General features: G+C 44.1%; 1 protein-coding gene across 6 annotated transcripts in view; it reads right to left on the bottom strand.

Moving 5' to 3' along the window:
- Positions 1-12,145, bottom strand: part of PHLDB2 (pleckstrin homology like domain family B member 2) — a 63,963-nt gene extending 51,818 nt beyond the window's left edge. For 4 of the 6 annotated variants that reach the window (XM_058824478.1, XM_058824513.1, XM_058824522.1 and 1 more), the window contains exons 1-2: positions 12,106-12,131; positions 2,421-2,530 (exon numbers count right to left, since the gene is read on the bottom strand). In XM_058824478.1, the coding sequence (XP_058680461.1) occupies positions 2,421-2,469 (49 nt within the window). In that variant the 5' untranslated portion in view covers positions 2,470-2,530; positions 12,106-12,131. Of the gene's footprint in view, positions 1-2,420; positions 2,531-10,022; positions 12,011-12,105 lie in introns of those variants that run through there. The other 2 variants (XM_058824487.1, XM_058824495.1) reach the window with 2 other exon arrangements.
- Positions 12,146-12,732: the final 587 nt, after the last annotated feature.

Genomic DNA, 12,732 nt, shown 5'->3' with positions numbered 1-12,732 from the left:
TATTGTTCAACAATGTATCAAGCTCTAGCATATAGTTCTGAGCTCCACTTTGCCAAAAGCAAAGAAAAGAATTCAGCTCCTGACAGTGCCAGTTACTGCAGGAGATAAACTGGACCCCCAGCAGATTTGCACTTAGACCTCAGCTGATGTAGAAATGACATCATTAATATTCACAGCAGCTCCTGGTTTGTGCTAGTCTACACCTGCAACTCATAAAGCACTCCTGAGTGTCAGTTACTGAAGTGCCAGCAAGAGTTTCTGAAAATAAGGGTCAAATCTGGGATTTACTCTTGGCTCAGTCACATTTCAGCTATGACTTCAGCTTCCTCATGAGAAATTGAATTTCAGCTTGTCCTCAGAGGGAAAAACTAATGTGTAAAGTGCCCTTAGCGTCCTCAGAGGCAGTACTTTAGTCCAAGTACTGCTTCATGCAATTACATGAACTAAGAGAAAGAATTTGGGACTCCTGTCCGCCACCAGAGCTCATATGACCTGGTTTCATTGAGAATCACTAGGTTCAGATCTTGTGGAAGGTGGCAATGGGTTCTTCACAGGGGTTTCTGGGACCTTCCTTGCTGATGAGACACAATGCTTTGGAATTCACCACTGTCCAGGGCATCAGCAGTGCTCTGCTGCCCAGGCCTCCCCTGCACCACCAGGCATGCAACAACAGCTTCTCCTCGGTTATTAAGGAAAAAAGCCATGAGTTTGAGAACAAAGGTAACCATCACTACTAATGGAATAGAGTAGGCAGAAGATAAAAGGAGCCAGCATTAGGGAACACAAACACAAAACTCAAAGTAAAATATGACACCTTCTTGACCACAGTGGACCCGGTTAAGCTGTTGTTAATTACAAGCTCTCGTAGCGGCCAAAAGCATTAACTTCCATCTTCAAAACTAAACCTCAAGTCTACCACTACACAGAATTTAATATTTTATGCTGGCTGTAATTATGGGATTTATACTATATTTATAATTTTAACACACTCATTATGATGATACAACTATTGAAGCTGCCTTTGAACCAGAGAGCTCACAGAGTTCTCCATCACACCATCACCACCTTGAGCACAGAAACTGCCATTTCTTATATTGCAATATTTTACTTGGCATTTTTTTGCTATTTTCATAAATTTTGATAACAGCAATGATGAATTTCAAATGAACAAAAGGATAAATGTGACCCAAATTCAAAAGAACTCTTCACAGGACAAGAAAACATCATCTGGATAAATCAAGTATTCATGGTATTAGTGGTGTTTTATGGAAAAAGATGTACACTTTATTTAAGAGCGCAGATGTAAAACACAATTTATATGCCTTTTATACTTAACCTTTCATTGTGGAATGGACCCTAATTTCCATCTCAGTCTCTCTTTCTCCTCGCCTCTTCCAAATCTCTCTTAAAACTGAAATCTAATTTCATATGAAAATTTTACTGTCCAAACCTTAACTAACACAGCTAAGTTCAAATATTTTTGCAGAAATTTCACTGGCTCCTCTATAAATAGCTTGGCAGACATATTAATAGGATATTAATAATTGTTCATTACTCCCTTGCAACAGCAGTAGGACACATTTAATCCTTCAAAGACTGAATGCTTTAGCCAAAAAACAAGTTCGCTCATGGAAACTTTCATGCCTGTTCACCACAGTGAAGCAGTGAAGGGTTCATTGTACTTGAAATCCAAGCAAGTACAGTAAGAAAAGGTCACAATACCTTCATGTAGCCACTCCAGTTGAGCTTTTCTCTACTATCCCTTATGCCAGTTCTTTTTGCTTCCAGTGCCACAGAACCCGCAGTCACACAGTTAAATCCCAACTGGACAACAGCACACGTTCAAGTAAAACATAGCTGCTTCCCACCAACCATATCTTGTTTGTTTTGTTTATCTTTAGGGTAATGTTTGAGTAGAAACTTGATGAATATGCCAGGATGTGTTACACATCCTGGCTATGCTGTCTTGGCATGCATCTATAGAGACTGAGGATGGGAGCTTCAGCTTGTGACGTGTCCTGAACCCATCCTGCATCCAGGTCAGACCCAGTTTTCATGCTCAGCACAAGGGTCCTCTGTTTAGCAAAGTATTTGCTGCCTGGAGCTACAGAAGGAAATTTTTTCTTTTTTTTTTTTTTAATTTTTATTTTCCCTCTCTCATTCCTTTTCTTCCTTTCCTGAGTTGTTTAGCAGGGAGTCACTGATATCTATTACAGACAGGCATTAAAGTGATGGGGGAGGGTTGCCTGCCTGTAGCATATCCAGCTGTGCCTAGTTCTGCCTGGTAAATGGAGTTAGACATGGAATAAGAACAGAGCACTGATCTTATCCATGTGTCAAGAGAATTAAAGGACCAAAGTAAATTAGAAATTCTGAAAGATCTCAGTGCATTACAAATAAACTTCAGTTTAATTGATTACCTGATCCAACATTCTGGAAGGAGGAGAGGTTACTTCTGTTTGGCATCATATTTCTCTTCTATTGTATGGGTAAAATGACACTAATTTGAGTGAAACAGATAAATTTTGACCTGCAAATAAAGTAAAAAAGGAAAAAAAAATAGCATTCTGTTACGAAGTGTATCCTGGGAACATTTTTCAAGTGCATAATATAGAACACAATTAGCTTTTCTTACGGTAAAATTTCCAGAGACAACTCAAAGAGAAATATGTTGAAAGATATTTAGAAAGGACAGTTCACATTTAATATGGTGACTGTGAAAAAAAAAAGTGCCAAAACCTGTCTGCAGCTGGTTTATGCTTTTAAAAGTATATATAATTACTTTTCATAACAAGCCATTATCTATGATCCTGACTCTGTACAGGCAGTTACTAATCACACCTCTTGAGTTTTGTCTGTAATACTGTGGCTTCCTTAAGAAATCACTAACAAGTTTTCACTTTGCTGCTGAAGACGTTATTTGGAAAGCCCATAGCCCAAGTTCAGCCCACACAACACCAGCATCCTGCAATCATGAATAAACCCATACAAAACAAAGAAAATGTGTTGGTATGTAATGATTTTTGAGTTTCCAAAGAAGCCAGACTAGGGATGCAAAGGGAAACTTAAAAGTTTATTTAAGATCAAATTTAAAAATTGATATGGCTACAAGAGAGATTTGGTTTAAAAGAAATGCCAAAATTGAATCCCAGCCACTAAAAATTAAAATTAAATCTAAATCCAAATAGAAGACCTCTAGTGAGTTGCTTATTAACAGATTTATTTATTTTTTTATACACATCTGTTTTTAAAAGGTTGAGAAAAAAAACATTTAATTGCATCAAGTGACAAAATTAATGATGACCATCTGTAAGTCCTCTGGGCTTAGCTCTGGACAAGCAAATATAAATGTGTCAGAAAAACAAGTAAAGAATGGAGACAGATGTCTGGGCTGTCTAGAGACAAGCCACCTATTTAATTAACTGCAGTCATCACAGCGCCAAGGTTGCAGGTCTGTGGTGCACAGACTTTCTGTGCCATGCTTTTTCATGTTATTCTCTTGGGAAGACAGGCCTGGGAGAAGGGAGCTGGCTGCTGATCCTTGTGGAGGGAGGCTCCTTCTCTCTGACCTCTGCCTTTTGCCTCTCCTGCTCCCCACAAGCTGCTCTCCCAAGAGAGGCCTGACCTTTCCCTCTGTTCATCAGGAATCCCCCTGTGCTGGCCTCACTTTGCAGTGCTTTTTCTTTCTCTATAGAGGTCATTTCTCAGTCCTAAGGAAAGTTTTAACCCCACTGTGCATATTCTGCCCCTCACAGCAAGATGCAGGTTCCTTTAACATCACATAATCCACTGTTCCCTGAAAATGGCACTACTGTCCAAGGAACCAGAGAACAGGAAGCCCCCCAGAGCACTGCAGCTCCTGAAGGGACTCACCCACATGTCCACGCTTTCCAGCACAACAGGACCGAAATTCTCCAGAGCAGCTGATGGGGAAGAACCTGGCCAGCAGAGAGCTTTACAACCCAAGTTTCATCCTCAGAAGGTTATTCTATTGACATGAGACATTTACCATCATTTTTACCTCATTTGTCTTCCAATCCATTGACAGACCCCTTTGCTAGCTCTTTCCAGCTTGCCACAGATCCTCCAAACTCAAAGCCTGCACAGCATCCCAGGCACCCAGCTTTGCTGGAGCGGGGCGGGGGACTGCCCCTGGACCCCAAGCACAGCTGCAGCCACAGGCAGCTGACCCCAGCAAGAGGTGACAGTGGCTCTCCCACTTGTCTGCAGACCAAACACTGAAGGATCACGACACAAATCCAGTTAATACTGCCACTATGTTGACACCTTGGCATATTGCTTGTGTTATCTCTATCAAAAATACTGCACTTTGTGCCCAGAGGTCCCCAGAAAAGAACCAAAAATTTAATTTTTCAGGCCATGTTCAACTTAACACAGAAAACTAGTGACACTCAACATTTCACAGATGTCTGCAACAAAGATGTCACCGTATCATTGAAGAGAAAAATGAAACTGGGAAAACTTGGAATTAGAAGACAGAACAAAGGGTTGGTTAAAAAACCAGGAAGATTCATTGCATTTCCCATATCTCTGATTAAAGTCCTGTGATTTATGGTAAAAACCACCAAAAACCTCATCCTTCCTATCTTGTGAGATGACAGCTACCACTTAATCAATGTGACAAACTCTCCCAGCTTTATATGCTGATTAAGGAGAGCACATCTCAAAGGGAAGGCTTTCTATGCAATTAAAAATACAATCTTTTATTCAGTTTGGTGAATACTTGGGTTTTCTAATAACCTTTTATAAGGTTAAATATTTATATGGTTTCATTTCATGTTTGAGAACTCATCACACATTATAGCATCCCACAAACTCCCTCCCCTTGGTCAAACCCCAAGCCCTCAGCTCTAGAAACATCAGTAACCACTCACCTTAAGAGTTAGTCCTCCTGCAGGGGAAAAACTGACTCGCATCCGGACCTTTTGTGTCACAACTTCCTCTGGTTACTCCTTCCCCCGTCCCCTGACTGGCCTGGCATCCCTGGGGGCCATCCCACTTCCCCTGACGGAGGGGCGGGTCAGTCCCATCTGCCCAGCCCTTAGCTCTGCCCCCCACCCCTTCCCCTTGATAAGCTGCCTGCTCCATGTGGTTCGCTCTCTTTCCCGTCGGGTTTCCCTTCAGCGACTGTATTACTCTGCTGGAATAAAACCTTGCAAAAGAGCCTTTCTTGCCTCTATTGCTGAGCCAGTTGCAGTGAGTGTTGAGTGGAGGTTTGACTGCATTGCCTGAATGTTAACTCAGTCTGCTTTTTGACAGGAGAAGTTTGTTGGGGACACGAGTTAGGCAGTAGCACCTACCATTCTAACGTCTGTATTTTTTAACACATCTCCTTCCCTAGAGGATGAGAGATCAGAGAAGTCATCACTTAGTAATAATTGGATTTGAAGGAGAAAAGAACTTTTTAAAAAACTTTCCACTGTGAGCAAAACCAAGAAACAATGAGTGAATTAATGAGCTAATGTAACAAATAGCTCAAACTCCACAGTATATCTACTCTCATGAAATCATACTCTTCTAGATAAGGTTATGCAGGGCCTCCAGCAAGGCTGACTCTTGTAACAGAGCACATGCCACGCTCTGCCTTGTCTGGAATGAAGCAAAATTATTTCATCTGGGATTTATAAAGTCATCTGAAGTGAATGTATACAGCATTACCAATCATGTTTCATCTCTACAGTGCCCAGGCCAAATTAAGTTTTGTTTCACTAACAACCAGAAGAAACAATGATTCACAACTCAAGCAGAGAGTCAAACAAAGGATTCCAATTTTAAGATATTATAACACTGGGTGGCTTTACAGTAAAAACTCCTTTCCCTTGTGCAGTGGTTTAAGCCCAGCTTGCTTATACCCACCCAGGATGGGGGAGAGAATCATAAGAGTGAAAACATGTATTAAAATAATGACAGTTTGATATATAAAGCAAAAGTCATGTACAAAGCAAAGCAAAATAAGGAACTGAACCCCTAGGAAACCCTTCTCATCCCAGCTTTATATGCTGATTATGATGCCACAGGATGTGGGATATCCCTTGGGCCAGCTGTCCCAGCTATGAACTTCCCATGCCCCCTCAGCCTCCTCACTGGTGTGGCATGAGTTGAACAGTCCTTGACTCAACAGAAACACTACATAGCAACAACTGAAAACACCAGTGTGTTATCAACATTATTCTCATACTAAATCCAAAACACAATGCTGTAGCAGCTAGCAGGAAGAAATGAACTGTACCCCAGCCAAAACGAGGACACTTTATTGTAGGGGCCAAAAGCTGCAGTTCAACCAAGCCACAAGTACACTACCTGTATACCCAGCACTTCCCAGTATTTCATCCATAGATTTAGGGAGAAGTTTTCCCAGCACATAAGCTTCTCACCTATTCTTTACTTCTGCCTGGGCTACCTACCTCCCTTTAGCAGAGTCTGCTCTGGCACCCCTTTGCTCTTATGTTACCAATCAAGAGGGCTGCAGTGCCACAGACATCATCAATGCCCTTCTGTGACTGATAATAAACAGCTCTAAAGCAAATTCTCAAACTTGGCCATCTATCTTTTAAGGCTTTTTTGCTCTCCATTGTTTTTTCATTTTCAGTTTCTCACTGAACATTAACAGCATCTCCCTGCAGCTCTTGGCACTTCTACTATCTCTGACATTTCTATTCAGAAACTCCTACAGCAGTGTATTGCCACTCTTGGAAAAAAGATGAAACCCCAACTGAATCAGGGTGGGGACAAAAGCCCATCACTGGCACTGCCTGCACATCATTAGAGTTTCATTTGTTCTGCGCAAGATCTTCAAATGATTAGGGTCTGTTTCAACTATTCCAATGAAAGACACATTGTTTTAGAAGCAAGAAGGCCTCTTGAATTTTCACACTCTGAACAAAATTTGGTGAATGAGTGCTGATGGCTTCAGCATCTGGAGATTTCATTTTCCCACAGTATAGCACGCCTACGTGCATAAACAGACTGTTCCATCACCAAGCTCATTTACCTCTTCCCTGTGTAATCTGAGGACAATGTACTTACTCCTGATTAAATCAAACCTGGTTTTATTCCTGATTAAATCAAACTTGGTTTTATTCCTGATTTATTCTGCTTATTTACAAATAAAAGTCTTGATAGGCTCAATGGCAAAGTAAAACTCACTGGAATCTACTGTTTACCTCTGAAACACTTATGTGGAAATTCACCTTTCCTCAAGCCCACTGTCATACTAAAACAATATATTCACAGAAAGGCACCTGCATAATTTGGTGGAGACTCTGTACCCATGAATGGACACATCTTTATGAGACAGCAAAGTCATCTCTGCCAAAAACTGGACAACTCAGCAAGGCTGTGATCTAAAGGTTGCCCTAAACATCCTTCTCAATTTCCTCCTCCTCCTCCTACCCCACAACATAATACACTAGACCCCAAACTACACCTAACTTTGTGCCAGCATAGTCCTGAAATCTGTTCAGTCCCTGTCTTTTCAAGATATAAATCCTGTAACACATAGGTCTTTGCATGCAAGTGACCATAAGGCCTGCTTATAGGCAGATTGTTTTAGTTCCTAAAACTCACAGCTTGGCACCTTCAGCAAAACTAAAGGAATTAAAAATCAAATATCTGTGAATCATATTTGACTAAGTCACTCCCTTTCAACCCTGCAGGTTTCCGATGTGGAAAAGGGAGTGGCAGAGGAAGTCGCTCTTATGGCTTACCTCTTTCTCTGAGAAATTATCATGTTGATACTGGAGAAGAAGAAGAAATAAAATAGTGCAACAGGAAACACCTGAGTAACATTATCCCACTCATAAACCACATATGTTTTACTGTAACAACCCACATGACTACTCCAAAAATTGCACTTAAATATGACATTTTTAATTATCCTTATTGTTATAACATGATTCTCTCCTATTTGAAACAGATTGATGTTGCAGGCATTGCCCATCAATTGCTCTTTCCAATTGATGGACATAATAATTTTAATCAGGTCATGACAGCTGACAATTTTAAATATGCATCAAAAATTAAAACATTCATTACCATGTAAACATTATGGCTAGGTGACTACAAACTGAGGGCAGAGCCATTGACATATGAGACACAAATAAAAATGCTGGGGAAAATGCTGAAGCTTTCTAACTTTTGTGCCATAACATAGCTACTCTTACCTGAAACTGAAACTGTCAAAGCACTGATTTCAACGAATCTAAACTAATTCACATGCATTTGGTAAGACAAGATATTAGACCACCTACTCAAACAGCATTACTTTAGTAGACATCACTGCCCCTCCTTACCTTAGAGTCACACTAACCACCGTTTCATCTGGAGTAGCTCACTGAGATAAATTAAAGGAAGAAGGAGGGTTAATCCTTTTCTGCTGGAACAAAAGCCCCAGACAGGTAGAAACATACTAGAAGAAATTTCTGCTAAAACTGAACTCCTTTCATCATGCAGAAAGATATGATTGACAGAGGACAAGCCAAACTCCAACCATACTCATCTTTTCTATTTTGGTACTACCTTTCTGGTAGTTAAGTTCCAGAGTCAGTTATCTGACCCAATGACTGTATCATGTCATGACAGTAGTGACAAGCTCCCTGGTATCATTCTGATGCTATTTCATTAACTCCTTTGCTATTGACAAGTTGAATATGCTTAAAAGATTTGCAAACCTGAAACTTTAAAGTTTCACACAGAGATGGCAAATCGAAAGCTCTGCTGTTGGGCTGCGACTGCTTACTGTGCAGACTAAGAAAACCCAAACCAAACAACATAGCTGGTGTACAAATAAATACATTTAAACTCTAGACCAATTTCTCATTCCTGAAGCTCAATAAAACAGATTTTCTTAATCTAAAATTTCAGGAAGGGTACTGAGTGCAAAACAATTATGTATCCAAATTAATATCAAGCAGGAGCAGAATTTCTGTCTGTACAAGAGCAGAAAGACCTTAAAGAGAAGTTTCTCTGTTCCCACCCTATTTGACATGACAAATTTGCCCCTAGGGCACCCCTGACAAATACAATGAGAACAGGTAGGTAAGGCCCAGAAAATCTAAGCAGATAGAAAAACTAATCAAAACAGCTACATCCACCCTTATTCTTTTTTCTCCATTTTTCTCCCATCTATTGCATTTTCCCACTCTCAGGCAACCTTTGCCCGTGATCTGCTTTCCTCTGTGCTGATTTCTTTCACTGCCACTTCCTTCCATTAATCAGCTCTCTCTAGTGCCCATTTACTCTGACAGCTTCTGTCTCTCCTGTTTTGCTCATCCTTTTCTCCTCAATTTGTCTCCTTCCCGGGATGTTTGCCCCATATTTCCAAATGTCCCCTCTAGCTCTTTAACGCTTCTTCATTTCCCAGCAGTCTCAGGGCAGCAAGCATGCCCCCAGACTAAATGCTTCTCATCACACATGCTTGGCAAACCCCACCATGGCAGTGACAGCTTGAATGGCACCGCTGTGGCTGCTGTGCTGCCCAGCCATGGGTCTGCCTGTGCCAACACGGGGCAGCATTTATCAGCAGGTCCCAGGACGGTGCTCCCTCAGGTGAGGCACAGAGGTGCTACACCTGCAGTTACACAATTTACTATATAACAAAGGAAGTTAAACGAAGTGGTTCACTTAAAAACTGACCCCACCTGCACAAGACCCGAGCAAGAAAAAAAACCTCAATCTTGGTCATATTTACACAGTTCACTCTACACTGTAGTCTCTGGAGGACCTTCTTTCTACAGGGGAAAAATCCCCTTGGATTTCTGTGGCATCTTGGATGTGCTCCACCAGTCTAAAACAAATCCTAAATGAACAGCACCTGCTCAAAACACCCAGAACATAATTTTATAGCTGCTTGTTTAATTCAGTGGAAAACACTGTTTGCCTTGCTGGCAGTTATTACACACCAGATTTAACCATTCATTTTAACAAATTAAAATAGAAGTAATACACAGTGAACACAGCATTAATCTCTTCATTAACAATCACCAGCACTTGCCCATACCTACTTTGATTAATTCAGCTTTTCTCTGGATCTTCAAGTGCAAAAGACAAAAAAGATCTTAAATATCTTCCGTCCTTCTTATCCAACTCCAGCCTCAAGATGGATCAGCTACCTTTACTTCACCCAATCTCCACTTCCTATCTAAACCCAAAATACTTTTAAATTTTTCATGATGGGCTTTGTTGCTTCTCAACAATAGTCAAATGATGCCTTTGACTACTTCCAAGGATATGGTTGATAATTGTATCTGATAAGCATAGACAGTAACTGATATGGAAAAAAAATGGCCACTCTTCCTGCCCTGGCTGATGGCAAAGATTTCCATTTCCTCTGTAAAAACAGACACACTAATGAGCTGATTTAGCATTTGTCAAAATGGAAGCAGAATAAATTACTGGTGTGTTAAAGGAACTGTGTAAAATGAACTATATAGAAAGGGTAGGATGTCACTACTTGACAGCCCTAAAAGCATCTCTTTTTCTGTAACCCGGTTAGTTCAGACTACCCCTCCCCATGACAGCAAAGGTAGCTAACTGAGATGAGTTAACCCTCCTTCTTCCTTTAACTTATCTCAGTGAGCTCTCCCATCTTCTCATCACTTAATCTCCTTTCTTTACTACACTGCTTCCTTCTGCTGTGGGAAAGCAAGCCCATCTTCATTCACCCTTTGCAATTCCATTCTATCATGCCTTACTTCCTCCCATCTCTGATCCTTTCCCATGTTAATAACTTATTTTTGAGAACATTATCCACAAGAATATGGAGAATGCAAAAACCAGAAAGTTCACTAAACACGAAAATCTGCAAAAAAGGTTGTTGTTGTGTCCCTCTTCCTCCAAAAGAGAGTGAAGGTGTGGCACAAAAATGAAATATTCTCCATGTTCTGACTGGCAACATGTTCACCCAGATGCCCTAAAGATGCAGACACAGAGGATTCGGGCACGTGCAGAGTCAAGGCACAGAGACAAGATGACAGGTTGACAAGATAAGCATTTGGGGGAAAAAGGAACTGGTGACAAAAGCCATGTGTGTGAGATCAAGAAAGCACTCAGTGGCAGGAGCAGAAAGCCATCTCTTGAGTCTTTATGTAAGCGCAGATAGTCTATTTACACTTCTGGACATGGGTAAAATTCCTCAGCAGCTTTGGGGCAGGAGAAGGAGCGGAGACCGTAGTTTTCAACCCGCTGCTCCCTCTGATCGTGGGCAGATATCTTCCCAAGAAAAGCACTGATCTCCAAGCTGAACTCATCACCGAGCGCGGGGCTCCGGGTGCCGCCGAATCCCACCCGGCTGCAGACAGGGCTACACGAGGGGGAACTTAGGAGCTCTGAATCTATCAGGGGAGATGGAGCCCAAACCCCCTATTTCCGTCCGCAAGCCGATCCGCCGTAACGCCGGGTTCCTGTCGCTAAACTCCAGCGACGCCGAGACGGCACCCATCGCCGGCTCATCGCCGGGAACCCATGCCCGCCGGCACGGCAGCCCTCGCACAGCCGCAGGAGCCCTTATAGACCACCAGCCGAACAAAGGATCGCGGACAAAGAGCCTTGTCCCACGTCTTCCCCTCCACCAGGTAGATTATTTACGATGGAAAACCCAACCAAGCAAAGCCAAGCCCCGCCGTTCCTCCCTTGCTTCCTCGGACCTCGGACGGACGTCCCCGGCGCCCCCGGAACAGAGGCTTTGTTCGCCAGCGGGGACGCGGCAGAACCGGGGGAAACACCCGGACAAAGAGGGAGAAGCGTCTGGCGACGAAAGGGCTAAGGAGGAAGGGAGCCCCGTCTCTATCAGCTGCGGGGTCCCTGCAGAGCCGGGCGGCAAGGGGAGACTCCACCGCCCTCACCCGTCAGACGTGCGAAGGGACGGGAGGCGGGGGAGTGGATGGGGGTGATGGTGGCACAAACTGCCTTAAAAGTAGCCCAAAAAACGGAGACGGCTGCAAGCAGCTGAGCCGGCGTCAGCCCAGGCTCCTGCGTATCCGAGAGGGACCCTCTCCCCATCCCCGCGGGGCCCCGCCGCCTCCTTCCATCCTGGCGGCCCGAGAGGGCGTCACCCACCCCGCGGGACAGCGCTTCCCCCGCACTCACCGCCGCCTCCCGCCGCCGCTCCCAACACATCCCGCTCTCCGCCGCCCGCCCGGCTGCAGGCGCGCCGCCGCCCCCGGGAGCCGCCCCCTGCCGCAGCGCCCGCCCCCCGGCGGGGCCGGAGCACCCCCGCGGGCTGAATGGTTCCCTCCCCTCAGGCCAGGGTCGCGGGAGCGGGGCGGGCAAAGGGCAGCCGCGATGGGGGGGCAAGGGACGGAGCAGGGGGTGGGCGGACGAGAACGGGAAACGGGCACAGGGATGTCCCCGGAGGGGCCACCGTGGAGCTCTTCACGATCCATAAATATGAGTCGCCTGGCAATTTCCTGCCCGCGAGATTAGCTGAGCAAACAGGGCGGCACTGGCAGGGCGCGGGCCCCGTTTTCCGTGCCTGGGGCGCGCTTTACCTGCGCCTGCCCTCCACCTCATCTTCCTCCTCCTCATCCCCGGGAAAGCCGTGTTTCAGAGGGGTCTGCCCTCCGCTCTCCCGATCCCGGAGCGGAGCCGGGTTGCCTCCGTTCCCTGACTGGGGCGACCCTGCTACTCACCCAGCCCGGGATCACACCCTGCTGTTGCTTCTGCCTGAGGGGTCCTGAAATTGAAGATTTTCTCTTACCTGAGAAAAACACACCC

This window comes from Ammospiza caudacuta, chromosome 2 (genome assembly GCF_027887145.1).
Source record: "Ammospiza caudacuta isolate bAmmCau1 chromosome 2, bAmmCau1.pri, whole genome shotgun sequence".
NCBI lineage: Eukaryota > Metazoa > Chordata > Aves > Passeriformes > Passerellidae > Ammospiza > Ammospiza caudacuta.
Note: the sequence above shows the minus strand (reverse complement) of the source record. Positions and strands in the feature narration are given on the sequence as shown.